Source organism: Lynx rufus, unplaced genomic scaffold (genome assembly GCF_022079265.1).
Source record: "Lynx rufus isolate CCGP_SWC_20201006 ecotype Redwood Valley unplaced genomic scaffold, mLynRuf1.p SCAF_8, whole genome shotgun sequence".
Taxonomy (NCBI): Eukaryota; Metazoa; Chordata; class Mammalia; order Carnivora; family Felidae; genus Lynx; species Lynx rufus.
In genome coordinates, this window is record NW_025814896.1 from 16,821,028 (window position 1) to 16,838,045 (window position 17,018).

The window sequence follows — 17,018 nt, forward strand, 5'->3', positions numbered from 1 at the left end:
AAACTGTTCCCATTGCAACACATTCCTTACACACTGGTAGTGGCTCTGCAATCTTCTATCTGGCTTTGAGGGTCCACCAATGCAGGTCCCCAGTGTATCCAGTACCCAGCTGTCCCATTCAAGCACATACAGTCTTTCCCATTGTCCTTGGGACAGATGATCACATCATCATAACCGAAAATGACAATTCAGTGCTTCAGGAGCTCAGAGGAGGGTGGTAAAGTGTGAATGGAGACAACAGCCTCCAAATGGTTGTGTCCTGGGGCAGCTGAGAAAGGAAGGGGTGAGTGATCTATGTAAGGAAGGTATCTATCTACTATTTCATCTTTTTCATTAAGCACATTTGGCGAACAGGTCATGTGGGTTAAGTTTGTTTTATATCCTTGAGGTAGTCCAAAAGCTGAATAATATTCATAATATTGACATTTATGCCTTTGATAAAGGAGACTCAAATTCAGAACTACAGTTGGAAGAAAAGACTTCAATGAAAGACTTTCATAAATTATAAAAGTACAGATTCAGTAGGTTTAATCTTAAAAATGGAATGTATCTTACATAAGGATCTTGTTAGAAACGCTATACCTATCTGGGCACTACAGAAGACGCACAGACCTTCCACAACTCATGGAAGAAAGAGTGTATAGACAATGTTGATAAGGAATTGAGAAACAATTAAAAAATAGTTTACAAAGGAATCAGGAGGCAGAAGATGCTTCAAGAGGCATGGTCCTCAGAAATTGTTCTGGAAGGCTGGTTCACTTGTATCAATGTCATGTTCCTGAATGAAGAAATAAGACACAGAATTTTAGTATTTCAGTACAAAGCATGAAATGGGAAGTCTGGTGTTTTATACTTTGATTAAGATTCTGAACCATCATTAATTGGGACATATAGTAATCTCTGGCTTTAAGGCTGAATCCAGCTGGAGGATCAAGTTTTCACTATCAGGACAGGGCTTCTGACTACTGCCCACCACCCACCGCAATGAGGGGGAGCAAATACAGTTGAAGGCACCAAGGCAAATACCACACCAGACTTCTTATCTTGGCCTTAGGGGCCTGTCTCTGCCTTGTCAGCAGGGTGAGTACTGCTGAGAACCTACCTGAGCAAAATTCCACATTTCAGTGCTCCGCAGTTGTATCAACTCACTTCTGTGCTCCTCACGGCATTACATCAGAGCGCTGTTAATTGCCCCTATATATTCCAGTCTCCCCCAGTGCATGTGGCTCAGGAAGAGATAGCAAAGGCCACTTTCATCTTGTTTATTACCACAGCCCCAACATCTAGCATCATGAGTACCCAGGAGAGTCAGTCCCTGCCAGTAGATTCCAACCATTCCACTCAGCACATACAATCCTAAGTATGTATATATTTATAGCCCTTCCCCCCAACCCCATTTACCATATCCTGAATGTCTTCCCAAGTCCTTAAACATTCTTCTAAACATTTTTAATCTTAGGGATGCACCCTTGGTACTTAATTAGCTCCATACTGATGAAGATTTTTCTTCTGTTAAAACAGTGCTACACGGAGCATCCTGGTTGGCAAATCTACACACATTCAGGATTATATTACTAAGACAAATTCTGAGGATTAGAATTGCTGTGTCAAAGGTACATACATTTTGAGGACTTTTAAGCAATATAAAAAAGCTCTCCAGAAAAGTGGGACAAATTTATTCTCCCATCGGTAGAATAGGTAGTATATAAATGCCCATTTCCAACAGTGGTTGAACATTTAATTTTAGAAATCTCATCAAGGGATAGACAAAATGAAGGCCAGGCATACTTTTAAAGCCCTTGATCCTCAGTCCAGAGAAAGATGATTTCCGTCATGAGATGCTGACCTCATGGCCTGCTTCTGTATCCTGTGCTCAGGTCTCTCTAGCAACATTGACATCACTGCTATGCCTCAAAAAAGCCAGGCCAAGCCCAGCCTTCAGGACTTTGTACAGGTCTCCCTCTGCCAGGGACACTCATCTCCCAGCTGTCTGCATGGCAAAATCCTCAACACTTTCAGGCCTTTGCTCCAATATCACCTTTGTAGTGAGACCTACCCTAACCAGCCTATTTAATACTGCCACATTCAGCACGCTTGATCCCTGCTCTACTTTTTCTATGCCATCACCTTCTAGCATACCACGTGATTTACTTATCTATTATGTTTATTGTCTTCTGTCAAGCTTCAGCTAGAACATAAGTGCAGGGATCATTGTCTGTTTTGTTTACCTAGTAGATACTGAATAAATACTTGCAGAATGAATGAATGGCATAAAATACGAGAAGTCCAGTTTATGGAAGATACCACCACTCAAAGAGCTTCCACTTCAGTGGGCTTTCTAGGCTCTACCTGATTCAACTTCTTGAACTCCACTACTTGGAAGAAGATGTGCTCAAGGATATGTTTGGCATCTTGTTGGTCCTTTGGTAGTTTACTGGTTACTCCAAGAATATCACCACACTTCCTGACGTAGAATTCCAGGTCTTCTTCAGTACCTAAGCACAGTTGGAACAGTCAGATTAACCCTTATTTCCTGTCCTTTCCAAAGTACAGACTTACTGTGGTATAGGTGTCCCCTTGTCAGGTTCCTATACCTCTCAAGATCACTCACTTTTCCTAGGGTAATGTGACCACAGGACCTACACAGTAACAAACTAAAGAGATCTCTGATGTGCTGCTTTTATAAATCAGGACAAAAGTGTGACACTCCTAATTAGAATAAAGCTGGGGGCGCCTGGGTGGCTCAGTCAGTTAAGCATCATCCGACTCTTGATTTCAGCTCAGGTCATGGTCTTGCAGTTAGTGAGTTCGAGCATCGGGCTCCATGCTGACAATGTGGAGCCTGCTTGGTATTCTCTCTCCCTCTCCCTCTCTCTTTCTCTCAAAATTAAATAAATACACTTTAGAATAAAACTGGAATGGCTCTGGCTCTCCTATTCCCAGATCCAGCATTCCTATATTACAAAGAATAGGAGGAACTAGAAGGAAATCAAATTACCATTCTCTGAATGTAGCAAGGACCATTATGAGAAGGGCATATGGGTATTTTAAATAGCATTTATTATAGCAATATTATAGAAAAGGAAATGAAAGAAGAAAAAAATCACTCATAATTCCACCAATAACATATCTCTGTGCAGCCATCCCCAGCAGCCCTATATCAAGGATGGACAGCCATTACAGCCCTTCTTACACTATACTGTAATTCCTTTCTGTTTTCCCCTTCTGATGTGCATTTTTTAAAGCTATGATAGAAATGTAAGTTTTTTATTAAAATATTCAAACCATAGGGGCGCCTCGGTGGCTCAGTCAGTTAAGCATCTGACTCTTGATTTCAGCCCAGGTCATGATCTCATGGTCAGTCGTGAGATCAAGCCCCACGTCAGGCTCCACACTGGGCATGGAGTCTGCTTGAGATTCTCTCTCTCCCTTTCCCTCTGCCCCTCCCCTACTCGTGCATGCACACACACTCTCTCTCTCTCTCAAAAAAAAAAAAAAAAAAAATCAAACCATACAGCTGCAAAAATCTCTTGCCCCAACTCTATCTCCACTGATACCACCTAAGGTAATTATTGCCATGTATGCCTACATATTTACATATGAGTAAAAAATAGGATCAAACTATAATAGTTCTGTAAGTTGCTTTCATTATTTAACGATGTCTCATGGACATCTTATGTCAAAGCTTATGCTCTGTATCTTTCCTTTAACAGATGTATAATATTTCGTTATTTTTTAAACTGAACCCTCTACTGATGGGCCATTAGACTGTTGTCAATTTTTTAATGCTACAATTAGTATCTCTACAGCTATAATTTTTTGTTTCACATTTCTACAAGAATTTCTTTGGATAAACTGGATAAATTAGAAACAGAAATGCTGGGTCAAACCATCTGACCCTTCACAGGTGTGTTATTCCTACTGCACCAATCACTACATCTTGCTAATTTTTGATTGTTCAGCACTTACCACAAGGCTTGACAAAGAAGAGAGATGAAGTTAAGGTGTTCTACCCTGAACTGTTTTTATTTTTGCAGTCTCCTTCCTGGTCCTTGGGTACATATAGATGTTGTTCATAGTTAGGATCCTAGTGAACATGGACTTTTATATCCTGCCCTTCCTCATTTAGGATTCTCACTTAAGTTCTATCAGTGTCACTCCCTGGCCCCTGGAAACCTCTTTTATAATGACATGTCATCCCATCAAATAAATGTGACACAATTTACTACCATTCCCCTGCTAGTGTACCCTAAGCCTATTCCCAATGGGTAAATAATTTTTATTCCTAATTTAAAAAATAAATAACATAGTAATCATCTATATGCCTTCACATATCTCCTTAGATTAGATTCTCAGGAGGGGGGTCACTGCCTCAAAATTGATGGTTAACTTTATGCCTCTGAGCACCTGTGTGCAGGCCCATTTGCTATGCATGTCAGGGGAGCACTGGGCCAAGAGTCAGGAGAACCACTCACCTCGTAGGCATGAGGCTTGGGGCCTCACCTCCTCATCCACATGTCAAGGTGGGTACACATAACTCTCCCAGGATCCCTTCCGATCTGAAGTCTCTATGATTCTTCTGGCCTTGACTGAATTTTCTTATTTAATGGCTCGTATGACCAATGACCTAGACTTGCTAAGTGGCAGCCAGGGTCAGAATGCATCCTATGGTTACTCAATAAGTCAGAACTAAAGACCTATAGGGGTTAAAGCTGAGACCTTGGCTTCTGCTTTGCATCATGTTCTAACTCACTGAGCAAACTGGCCTGAGAGAAACAACCAACATCATTTACATGAAATAAACAGAAACTCTCATTTTACACTGCCATTCATATTTTGTTCTCCCTGAACAAACTCTAGCTTTCTCTCATGGCAAATCTCAGAAGTTCACAACTACATAAAACTTACAAAAGAAAACAAAAAAAAAAACCTGGCCAAACTTACACTTGTTGGTAATCTGAGCGAGGCGGGCCTTCTCCGAAGAGAATGTCTCATCCAAGTCAAACAGCTCCAGTGGGGGAGGTGGTAACTCCCTGAAGCTGGGAGGGAAAACCTGAAAGGAAATCAGGTCTTTCATGAAAGAAGGCATGCAAAGCCACAACTGACAGTGATAAGGATGGAAGGAAATGAGAAGCCAATTCAGCCCTTCCCTGGGATGAACCACCCAAATGCCTGTCACCTCCTCCTGCCCTAACCCGTTAGACCATATCAAGCAAGAGGACTAGTGCACTGTAAGCAATCAAACAGAACCAGCTCTAAAACAGCACTAAACTGATCAAACTGACACACCAGTGCCCACTAACTTGTGCAAGGACAAAAGCTTGGGGATAATTATGCTTATTTGTGTTGAACATCTGATTGGACAACTTGTTTCTCATTTAACTATGAGTTCATTAGGGGCAGAAATTGGGGAAGCAGATGTAGATCCATGTAGAAAGTGTATTCCAGAATGTGGTGGGATAAGAGAGTTTTGAAGGTAAGTTGACTTAATGCTGCACTGGAATGTTGAAAGTGACCTGTGCACACGTGACTACCCCCTGGGCTACAGACTGTGCTATGAATCTGAGGGCCTGTTGCCTAGAAAGCTGCAGTACAAAGCATTTCCTCCTTTCCACCCAGGATTTCTCCTATATGCCCTCCAAGTACACAAGATGGGAAATGCTTAACGACCAGAAAAGTCCACGCCCTTGATTTCTCAGTTGGGAGCTACACCCAGTGGAAGTCCCTAAGGAGTACTAATAGGTTTGGTCTCTGCATGTTTAGAGCCAGAGAAACACAACTTCCTGAGAAGTACCACATGCATTGGGTGTACAACTACACATGGTTGGGAGAAGGACCCATGTGATGGCCCAGCTGGAAAGTAAGGACAAACAGTGGGGTTCTGTAGCAGGATCCCCCATGCACACCTACTCACCGCTGGCTGAAGGGCTGGCAGTGGGGTCTCAAACTGAGGTTGGATGAGCTGGAGAGGTTCATGTTTCACATTTAGCTGTTCATGGGCCCTGTGTTAGCAAGAAGACAAAAAAAGCAGGAATCAGGATGAGACACTGTGGCAAAGCACATCTAACTGACCACACTGTGCTGTTCTCCATCAAATCACGTGGTTCAACACTTTCACAGAAAAGCACAGAAAATGTGTTGGTATATGTAATGTAACGATCTTTCACGAATATTCCCTACTGTATCACACGGCACAACTATACTGTGAACTGAAGGGGAAAGTTTTTTCAAGTTTCATATCAGGCTTCTCCTAGACAGGCTTTTTATTTTTACCCAGTGGACACTATAAATGTGGTAACTCACTCTGTTTCCTTATTTTTTTTCACCACCAAGAGACAGGAGTCAAATCTGAAGTCTGCTTCTTGCAACTGAACAGATCTGTACAATATATACTTCTGTGTGCTCACTCAGCAAGTATTTACTGAATATGTACTCTGCACCAGGCGGTTTTATACACCAGGAGAACAGCAACGGTGAAGACAAGAGACCAAGGCAGCCCTCGTGAACTTACATTCTACTAGAGGAGAGACACACAATAAACAAGACCCTAGATGACAGGTACCAATACGTAGTAAGAAGAAAAGCAAACCAGGACAGAGGGATAAAGACACGGAAGAGGCAGGGGGTACAGCCCTGAGTGAAGAAGTGAGAGAAGTGAGAGAAGCCCTGAGTGAAGTGAGGGAGGAAGTCATGCACTTACTTTCAAAAGTATCCCAGGCAGAGGCAAGAGCAAGGAGAACAGGAATAAGGGTGCTAGATATTTTCACAGAACCTCAGGGCAGCCAGAGTGGCTACAGCAGAGGGAGAACGCCAGTGATGAGTTTACAGAGTCAAGTGCTGACCTGACCCCTGTGTTTCTTTTTGATTATGGCTTCCCCTCTGCCTCCATTCTCTCAAACATTCCTTTCATCCTTCTGCACCGTAATAATTTTGTAAGCTGGCTGAACTCCTCTGGAAAGGAGGCAAATTAAAATATACTCACCTAATTTAAACTATGAACACATTTGTGACCTTTTAAAATTAAGCTAAACAAGCAAATGTCAATGGGTGTGAACAAAGTTCAAGCCTGCTTCTATGGACAAGTGATTTTAGAAAGGAAAGAGGTCTGTGACTTCAGAAAGGCACTTAGCTGAGCTGACTGCTATCACTGCCTCCACTATTCCCAGGTACCTGGGGAGAAGAAGCTTTCCTGGCAATGCAGAAGATCCCTCGGGAGGGAACAGGAATAACTTTCACTGAGTACCGACTGCAAAACAACCCTGGTCAGGGGCGCCTGGGTGGCGCAGTCGGTTAAGCGTCCGACTTCAGCCAGGTCATGATCTCGCGGTCCGGGAGTTCGAGCCCCGCGTCAGGCTCTGGGCTGACAGCTCAGAGCCTGGAGTCTGTTTCGGATTCTGTGTCTCCCTCTCTCTCTGCCCCTCCCCCGTTCATGCTCTGTCTCTCTCTGTCCCAAAAATAAATAAAAACGTTGAAAAAAAAAATTAAAAAAAAAAAAACAACCCTGGTCAGTGGGTATAATCTCTTATAGAAAAAAAAGCAGAAGTATAGAGATAAAGAAGCTTCCCAAGGTCACATGGGTAAGGAGTGACAAAGGCAAGATCAGAACTCAGAGCTGGCCAATCCCTGCCAACCCAAAGCCCCATGACTCGGTCTATACTGAAGGCAGAATGTCATTAGGGGCAATGTTTAAGCTAAAGGTCCCACCACTGGCACACGAAGAACCCTGCTGCCATGATTTTCTGGCCTTGGCCATCCCAGCCATGATTTTTTGCTCTCTGTCTGCAAATAGAGCTGGCTACACTGAAGCCCTGTGTGAATAATAAAACAAATGCCAGTGCATCTTCTCTTTCTTGCTCAGCTCGCAACTCGCCCAAATCTTCCTCCACCTACGAGTCACCGTGCGCTTGATGGGAGTGGGGGATGCATGGAGAAACTAATCGTAAAACCAAGAAAACCTAATTCAGAAAGCTGACTGTGGGGTGGGGGTGCTGGGCAGGGGGGATAAGGGGAGAAACAAATGCCAATGCTAAATAGAAACCTATGAAATGGGCTGAGTTATCTATTTCCAGAACACCCTGGCCTGACCTCTGGCACTGTGTTTTCACCACTCTATGTCTCAGTCCCCAACCCATCAGTCCATGAACTCATAAGGCAGGGACTCCAAGCTCTTTGTCTCTACCTCACCCCCACAGGCATCAGTAAATACCAGATGGACAAATGAAGTTACTTCAGAGCAACATCATTCAGATGTTTAAATATTTAAAGGCTAATCAAATTTTTACTTAGAAAAGAGGAATTGTATTCAAAAGATGTTACTAGCAAATATAAATTCCTAAGAGCACCATATAGAAACTGGCCCGTAACTACTGTCCTTTGCTTTGGTATAAAAGACAAATTCAATTAAAAGAGCTATCTAAGCTCCAAAATATCTACTACTTGACTCTGATGGCACTAAAATAATGGTTCCAATCAATCCCACATTCAGCACAGTCACAACACCCTGATGTAAACCACATCAGAAGATGACAGAAAGCAAAGGCAGAAACTGGGTGGACTGTAACTCACAAGTGGGGCAGCCTGCTGTGCCTTTAGTTATTCTGAGAAAAGTTCCAACCACAGAGGAGGAGGAGCCCTGGGCCCATCTCCAGGCCATCTGGTTTCCCAGTTTCCCAGTTCTTTCCTACTCCCTGCCCCACACCCTTCCAGGGACTCTCCTGCTGCCCGCACTCCCCTGCCCCTCCAGCTCCTTCTCCCCAGCTTGCCAAAGGCCCTCCTCTTCTCCTCCTCAAAAGCAAGGGTAGCTGTGAGGCCCTGTCTCCAGCCCAATTCCCACTCCAGTGCTGTCCTTGAGAGTACCTAGCCCTTCCCCCACTTTTCTAATCACCTTCTCTAGGCCTCTTCAACATCTACACTGGTGGTTCCACCTGCATTCTTCACAGGGCAACCTCTCAGCCACATCAGATGGAGGCACCTGGAGCAGAACTCCTCTCTCTCTCCTCTCCCCGCATCCTGAGAGCCAGTCCACAGCACTGCCAGGTGCCCAGATCCCTGAGGGAGAAACCACTATCTCTGACCTTGCCATCACAGCCTTCCATGGCCTGTGGCTTAGGATTCTTTCTTCCCAAACATCTCTTGAAACCACAGCTACTGCTCCCACCAGTGTTGCCCCTCAACCCTCCAATCTACTGTCAACAGTCGCCTAGCTGGTTTCTTCTACTTTTTTTTCCCCTGATTAATTGTATAAACTGCCGCAAGGCATTGTTTTATCTGGTTTTAGAAAACAGATTCAATCCTGTCCCTCCTCTAGAGGTCTTTACTAGCATCCCATTCACAAATTAGGCCCTTGCCCTGAGCCTCAGGCTGTCTGCCTTGGCTTCTTATTTCTGTGATGCTCAGGCAGGTCTCCTCAAGTGCCCGTGCTGGAGAACACAGAACAGATTGTTGCAGGGGACTTCAGAGGACCAAGCTTTCAACTATTACTAAGTTGGCCTCATTTGAAGTCAAGGCTAAATGCAGTTCAAAGAGCAGTTAGAAATAAACTTCCTTGCCTGGACACACCTACACACGTGAACATGTGGGCTTTGCACAGAAGCTACATCATTGCCCACCTCTCTCTCTGAACATACCTGCCATCTCCTGAAGCCTCTTCACCCCTTACGGGGGAGCACCCAGTACAGTGCCAAGCAGACACAAGGCCCCCTAAATTGTTTGTTGAAAGAATCAATGCCTGGCTAAGAGGGCCCCTCTTTCATAAAGGCTTCCCGGCTCACCCACTTAAGAGTCAAATTCTCACTCTTCATTATGCCCATGTTTAGCATTAATACAATGACCTTGCACCACAGCCTCTGTCTGTCTCCTCCATTAAACCATGAACTGTGGACACAGTGCCTGGCACAGGAGGTGGTCAGTAAGTATCTGGGGAACGGAACATAAATACAGCAGAAGGAAGTTAGACACTCATTGGTAGTTTACACCCTCAGCCTTTGGTTTATCCAGATGTAAACCCCATGCCTGGCCAAAGAGGCTGAAAAATGTTGCCCTCAGTCCCTGTCCCTGTCATTAGGAATGGACAATAACAACAAGCAGGCAACAGAGCAGGCAATGAAACAAGGGAAAGCCCCAGTCTGAAAGCCATTCAGGCTCCCACCTTGGGAGAAGACCTTACCCTCCCTAAACCTGTTTCCTCAGCTGGAAATGCAGCAGGTAATTCAGAGGCAATTCAAAGTATGAAGTGAAGTAATAACATGCAGTGCCTGCAGGGCACCTTGCCTAACCAACTCACTTTACTTGGGGTTCCTGGGGGCATGAGACCCTCTTTGCGGAAACCAAGAAAGTCCCAAGCAAACCAGGACAAGCTGGTTGCCCCAAATGCCTGATACAGAGCCTGGGACACAACAGGAGACTAATAACTGCAACCCCCACCCCAATTTTCTCAGCTATCTTTTTCGATCTCATCAGAGATGTGAGAACATGTTTTGCATACCACATATGCCATGACCCTATCTCCCGTCCCCAGGCTCATGTTTTCAAACCAAACACTCAAGAATGAAGTGCAGTGCAGCTGAGAGCTACAGGTACTGACTTGATGACCTTGGGGAGGGAGGTGGTATCCAGCTGGTAAATGGACAGATCGAAGAGGGTGGTAAAGTCTCTTGGGTTCTCATCACCCTCCTGGAGACACACTCGAAGCCGCTCTGACAGGGTGGCTGTGTCGGGCAGCATCATGTAGTCAGAAATCTGAAAGCCACAAGAGGGTTCATCACACAGCACGGCAGGAGTAAGAATTTCATCTGTCTAACTCTGCAATAGTTCTGCTCTTGCCAAGAGATTTCACTGTCTCTGGTCACTAACAACTAAACCTTAAATAAGCCATTTCATGTGGAAAGAGGAATAAAAGTCACTTGGCTAAACCCCAACGCTGGTTAAATCCAACTCTGTAATTCCTCATGCAGTACTGAACACAGCTGGATAAACAACCATGCCGACTGGCCTCCTTTTGATTTCATGACCACTGACCTCAAGTGCTCAGCAATCAGCTGTATTTGCCTAGTTCATTCACTTCCCATTGTCCTAGGCAATACCTTCCTTTTGTCACTTCATCCATCTCAAACAATTTTACCTTTCTTAATTTTAGCTGAAGACCTTATTTTCTATTTCAGTTGAGAAAACAGAAGCAATCATAAAAGACAGTCCACAAGCTCCCACTACAGCTATCCACCCACCAGCATCTAGGCCTTATACTCGGCTTCCTCTCCTGTTATATGTATGAACCGCCTGTGACCCTGGCACAGATGACCCTCCCACTTGGACACTAGATCCCAGCCCTTCTCACCTAACCAAGGACATGCCTCCAGCACTGCTGAGAGCCCTAAATGATGACACATGCTGTGTGCTGGTAACTGTAAAAGACCAGGAAAACCTAAATGTCCATCAATAGGAGACTGGTTAAACATACTACAGTACAAACATTAGAAAATAGTCTTAAAGAAACAAAATGAACAAAAATAGAAAGAAAGCTCTTTATATGTAAATAAGGAAACATCTCTAAGACATATTGCCAATTTTAAAAACTAAGGTGGTGAATACACACAGTGTATATAGTACCATTTGTGTAAAACAAAAAGGAAGGCGATACACACACATACTTGTTTGCTTATAGATATATAAAACATCTCTGGAAGAATATACAAGAAACAGTTGAGATTGTTGTCACTGGGGAGGGGGACAAAGTGGTTCAGCAAAAACAGGAGGGAAACTGTTCATTGCGTATACTTTTGAATTCCCAACTGTGAATGCATTACCTACCTAAAAAGTACATTTAACTTTAAATAAAGGCATGCTGACAAGAAGTTGACTCCTAATTGCCCTCTGAAGTCCGCTGCAACAATGTGTTCCACATTTTCCAGTGCCAGAACTTGAGGAAACACACTTAGGCATTACAGAAATAAGCCTATACAAACAGGCTCGTTTTTCTCTATATCCCAAGAGATGTATGTCCCAAGAGATATGTCTGTGTTAGAGGTTTCAACCCGGTAACAGAATGGGGGTTGAAGGTGAGAGCAATAACAAAGGCCCTGACTGTGTCAGGACACGCACAGCAGGAACATCAGTAAGGGCCAAGCATCCCAAAGGTCCTGAGGATGGTTCGCATCTTTGCACAGAGACTTGCTACCAAATCCTAGCTCAGAAAACCATCAAGACCTTAGATGTCCAGACAGAAACATAAGAGTGTTCCCAAGACCACTGGTTTTCATGACTTCCTAGCAGATTTAGAGATTAAAACTTGTCATGTAAATCCTCTTAGCTCTTTACTCAGCTACCATTTCATTAAGTAACATTTGAAACTGAGCTGGGTTTGCAACCTATTCCAACATAAGATTTTATCTGAAATCATATGAAGTTTGGATTTTCAGAATTTCTTACTTTGCAGCATTACTGGGCCCAGCATTTTACTTGCCAAAGCCTTACAATGCAAAGGACATTTGCACCAGGTCTCATATGCAGAACATACAGGAGACTGCATGATTTTAGAGAAAGGCCTCAACGACCCCATCTTCCTCTGGCTCCCTATTGACACTTCCCTTCTGAACCAGTCCAGTGTCGCGTGCGGTAGACAGTCAACAACAGAGCAGCAGAAAAGCACAGGCTCCAGAATCAGCCTGACATGCACATTAGTTATGGCTGGCCAGGTATCAATCTCAGCAGGGACCTTGAAGAATGTACTTACTTCCATTTCCTCAGCCAGAAAACAGGAATGGCAGAAACTTAGTAAGAGCAGGTGGCCACAAAGACCAGGAGCAGACACAGCATCTCGTAGTGCTGCTTCCCTCGGCCCCCAATGCCCTAACTAGGACATGCAGCTGCCAAAGATGCCATCCACTCAAGAGCTGGGTCCTGTGAGATCTGAAAAGTGAGTTCCTGACTGTACCCCAATTGTTTTATTTGGGAGGCTTATATCACTTTTCGGGAGGAATTTAAGCAAAACATCCATATACTTCATGTTTCCGTATGAGGGAATGTTTTAGACACGGCGCTCTTCTGTTTCCTAACCCAAGTCGGTTTTGGGGAGGCCACACCCTCAGCTGAGGGAGGAAGCAGGCAGCAGTCCACCATTTCTGACCATATTCTTACCCACTCCCTGCTATCCGCAGCCAGGAAATCACTTTCCTGACACTTCAGAGTTGAAGAAACAGAGACACAATTGTAGAGCAAGTAGACTTTGGGTTTTTGTTTTTTGTTTTAATTTTTTTATTTTTTAAAATAAACATTTTTGGGGTTTTTATTTATTTTGAGAGAGAAAGAAAACACACACTCACGCACGCGTGGGAGTGAGGGGCAGAGAGAGGGAGAAAGAGAATCCCAAGCAGGCTCCACACTGTCAGCACAGAGCCCAACACAGGGCTCGATCTCACAAACTATGAGATCATGACCTAAACCAAAATCTAGAGTCGGATGCTTAACCGACTAAGTCATCCAGGCGCTCCAGAACAAGCAGACTTTGAATCGAGACCTGGGTTTCGGTTCTGGCTCTGCAAGTGTTTGCTCTTGGGGCATACTGCAATCTTGCATAATTTCCATTTCCTCATCTCTAAGATGAGAATAAGACCATCTCCTTCCCAGGGCTATTGTAAGGATTATATAAGATGATTTATGTGGAAGTATATGATACACAGTGCTTGTATATAATAAATACAAGGGTTTAAGAAAGTCTGACAGCTGTATAGCACTTCCTACACCTTTTAATTTAATAAGTAAGTACACATCTATTAATTGAGGTCTCACAATTATCCTGTGAGACAGAGAGTACAGATATTGGTGTGTCTGTGAGAGATGAGAAAACCAGGACAAGAAAGGGTTAGAAATAGCCTGCTTAATGGGGCGCCTGGGTGGCTCAGTCAGTTGAGCGTCCAACTTTGGCTCAGGTCATGGTCTCGCAGTCTGTGAGTTTCAGCCCTGCGTCGGGCTCTGTGCTGACAGCCTGGAGCCTGGAGCCTGCTTCGGATTCTGTGTCTCTCCATCTCTCGGCCCCTCCCCTACTCATGCTCTGTGTCTCTCTGTCTCTTAATAATAAATAAATGTTAAAAAAATAAATAAAATAAATAAAAAAAGAAAGAAATAGCCTGCTTAAGGTCTGATGGCCAGAATGGAGCAGGACAGAAAAGCAGGTTTCTGGCCCCTATTTCCATGCTGGTCTCACTCTCCATCATCTGATAAATAGTATCCTAAGGGCTTTAGGACTGTTTTTCCTAAAGGCACCAAAATTACAGTTTAAAATTTAAATTCAGATGATGTTTATTCATAAAAAGTTATTTTTATATCCTTTGTATTTCTGAAAGAAGTATTTCTCTACAAATAATGATCTTGAAAGCTTGGCATATACATATAAAGAGGTTCCCATCTCAATTAATTCTATAATTCACTGATCATTTTTTTATAATGTGGTTTTCATCACCCCAGAAAGCATCACTTCTTTCCATCTGTCTTACAGATAAAGTAAGAGATACATAATCCTTTGGGGCTGGTGCTGGCAGGCTGGACCCATTTGTTCACTTAGAAGGGTTTTTTTTTTTGTTTTTGTTTTTGTTTTTTCTTTAAGTAAGTTCCACGCCAAATGTGAGGCTCGGACTCATGACCTGGAGATCAATAGTCGGATGCTCTTCTGACCGAGCCAGTCAGGTGCCACTCACTTTGAAGTTTTTTAATGATTCACAGACCCCTACCTCTGGGTCCTCAGCATCAATCTGGTTTAAGTGGATGTCTCCTGTCGTGAGCCACTGGAAAACAACATCCTGGATTTAAAAAACAAACACAGAGTTACACTTGGTTATTTGAGAAAACCAAAGTGGGACTAGATAACTACATCAATTAAGAAAAAATGATAAAGGGAAATAGACTATACAGCAGTGATTCAAAAAAAAAAGAGTAACCACCATTCCCTTGGTGAAATCATATGAATTCAAAGTTTTCCTCAACCTAATGTCACTTTTACTACTGGGAAGTGATTATTTGTGTTAGGGCATTTTCACCTCTAACCACAGGCCAAAATTTATTAAAACTTGCTCATGATCAATCCCAAAACAACTCCTGTTTAAATATGCCCATGACAGGGGCACCTGGCCGGCTCAGTCAGAAGAGCATGCAACTCTAGATCTTGGGGTCATGAGTTCGAGTCCCACGTTGGGTATAAAGATTACTTAAAAAAATAAATTAAAAAACTGGGACGCCCAATCAATTGAGCATCCAACTTCAGCTCAGGTCATGATCTCACAGTTTGTGGGTTCGAACCCCATGTTGGGCTCTCTGCTATCAGTGCAGAACCTGTTTTGGATCCTCTGTTCCTCTCTCTCTCTGCCCTTCCCACAATCATACACTCTCTCTCAAAAATAAATAAACATTTAAAAACAAATAAATAAGGGGCACCTGGGTGGTTCAGTCGGTTGAGCGTCTGACTTTGGCTCAGGTCATGATCTCACGGTTTGTGAGTTTGAGCCCCATATCGGGCTCACTGCTGTCAGCCTGTCAGCACAGAGCCCTCTTTGGATCCTCTGTCCCCTTCTCTCTGCCCCTCCCTCGCTTGTGCTCTCCCCCCCACCAAATTATTTAAATAAATAAATAAATAAATCACTTTAGAAAATAATTTTAAAATTATTTAAAAAAATAAATGTGCTATAAAGTAGACTGTATCGGGGTGCCTGGGTGGCTCAGTGCACTGGGCATCTGACTCTTGATTTCAGCTCAAGTCATGGTCTCACAGGGGATCTCATGGGGTCTCAGCTGGGATTGCGCTCCACGTTGGGCTCCATGCTGATGGTGCAGAGCCTGCTTGGCATTCTCTCTCTCCGCCCCTTTCCCACTCATTTTCTCTCTCTCTCACTCTCTCAAAATAAACAAACTTAAAAAAAAAAAAAAGAAAGTGGACTATATCTAGATACCCCTGAAATGTGTCTAGAGACACTAGAATTTCATGTAGATTCCACAGAAACAAGATCTTAATCTCTCAATCCAGTAACAGTCCTTAAGGCTGAAGGAATTTGTTCCATTAATGAAAAAGTTCCGGGGACCTCCTTCCTCTAGCAAGTGAGTCACCAGAATCACACCAATGTCCAGCTCTGGCACCCACCGTCTGTCATTCTTCACAGGACATGTTTCCACCACACAAAGCTGACAAACAACTGCAATGCCTTTACCTCATTCCCCACATCAACCAGTGACCAGTCCTGTCATAACCCCTCCTGACACCGCTCCTGCCAGCCGGCCCTTCCCCTCATTCTCGCCTTCCCTACCTTCACTCATGTCAGCGTCCCTTGCTGCCTGGCTGACTCTACCAACCTCATAACTGACTCCACCTCCTCTCTCTCACCTGCCACATGCCTGACAGAAGAGTTTTTCTGAAACACAGATCTGACCGTGCTCAAGGCTGCTGGACACTCTACATGGGCTCCCCACAGCTTTCTGCAGAAAGTTCAAGTTCCTGGGCCTTACGTGTGAGGCCCTGGTTGAGCTTACTCCTCACCTCCAGGGTTGACTCTCACCCCAATTTGGCATGCTTGAAAACATTCACCATATCCTTCCCTTCTCTTTTCTTTTTTTAAAGAGGGAGACAGAGAACACCTGTGAGGGAGGGAGAAGGGCGAGAGAGAAAGAATCCTAAGCCCCATGCTCAGAGGGGAGCCCAATGTGGGGCTTGATCCCATGACCCTGGGATCATGACCCAAGCCGAAATCACTCAACTGACTGAGCTACCCAGATGCTCTTTACCTCTTCCTTCTAAACATGTCTCTGTCTCTCATGCTCTCTCTCAATGTACTATAAACTTTTTCAAAGCAGTGACTATGCCTGACTCAACTTTGTATCCTTAGTGTGAGGAACTGAGCTGAAGAGCTGTTCTCTATTTTGTTACTTTTTTTTTTTTAAGTTTATTTATTTCTTTTTAGTAATCTCTGCACCCAGCGTGGGGCTCGAACTCATGACCCCAAGATCAGGAGTTCCATGTTCTTCTGACGGAACCAGCCAGGCAC

At 43.9% G+C, this 17,018-nt stretch overlaps 1 protein-coding gene across 1 annotated transcript in view; it reads right to left on the reverse strand.

The window, feature by feature from the left end:
* Positions 1 to 498: 498 nt before the first annotated feature.
* The window catches only part of IFT52 (intraflagellar transport 52), a 34,030-nt gene continuing 17,510 nt past the window's right edge, over positions 499 to 17,018 (reverse strand). Inside the window, exons 9-14 of the mRNA XM_047069494.1 lie at positions 14,721 to 14,789; positions 10,583 to 10,737; positions 5,915 to 6,002; positions 4,945 to 5,053; positions 2,350 to 2,495; positions 499 to 778 (exon numbers count right to left, since the gene is read on the reverse strand). Coding sequence (XP_046925450.1) covers positions 731 to 778; positions 2,350 to 2,495; positions 4,945 to 5,053; positions 5,915 to 6,002; positions 10,583 to 10,737; positions 14,721 to 14,789 — 615 coding nt within the window. The 3' untranslated portion in view covers positions 499 to 730. The remainder of the gene's footprint in view (positions 779 to 2,349; positions 2,496 to 4,944; positions 5,054 to 5,914; positions 6,003 to 10,582; positions 10,738 to 14,720; positions 14,790 to 17,018) is intronic.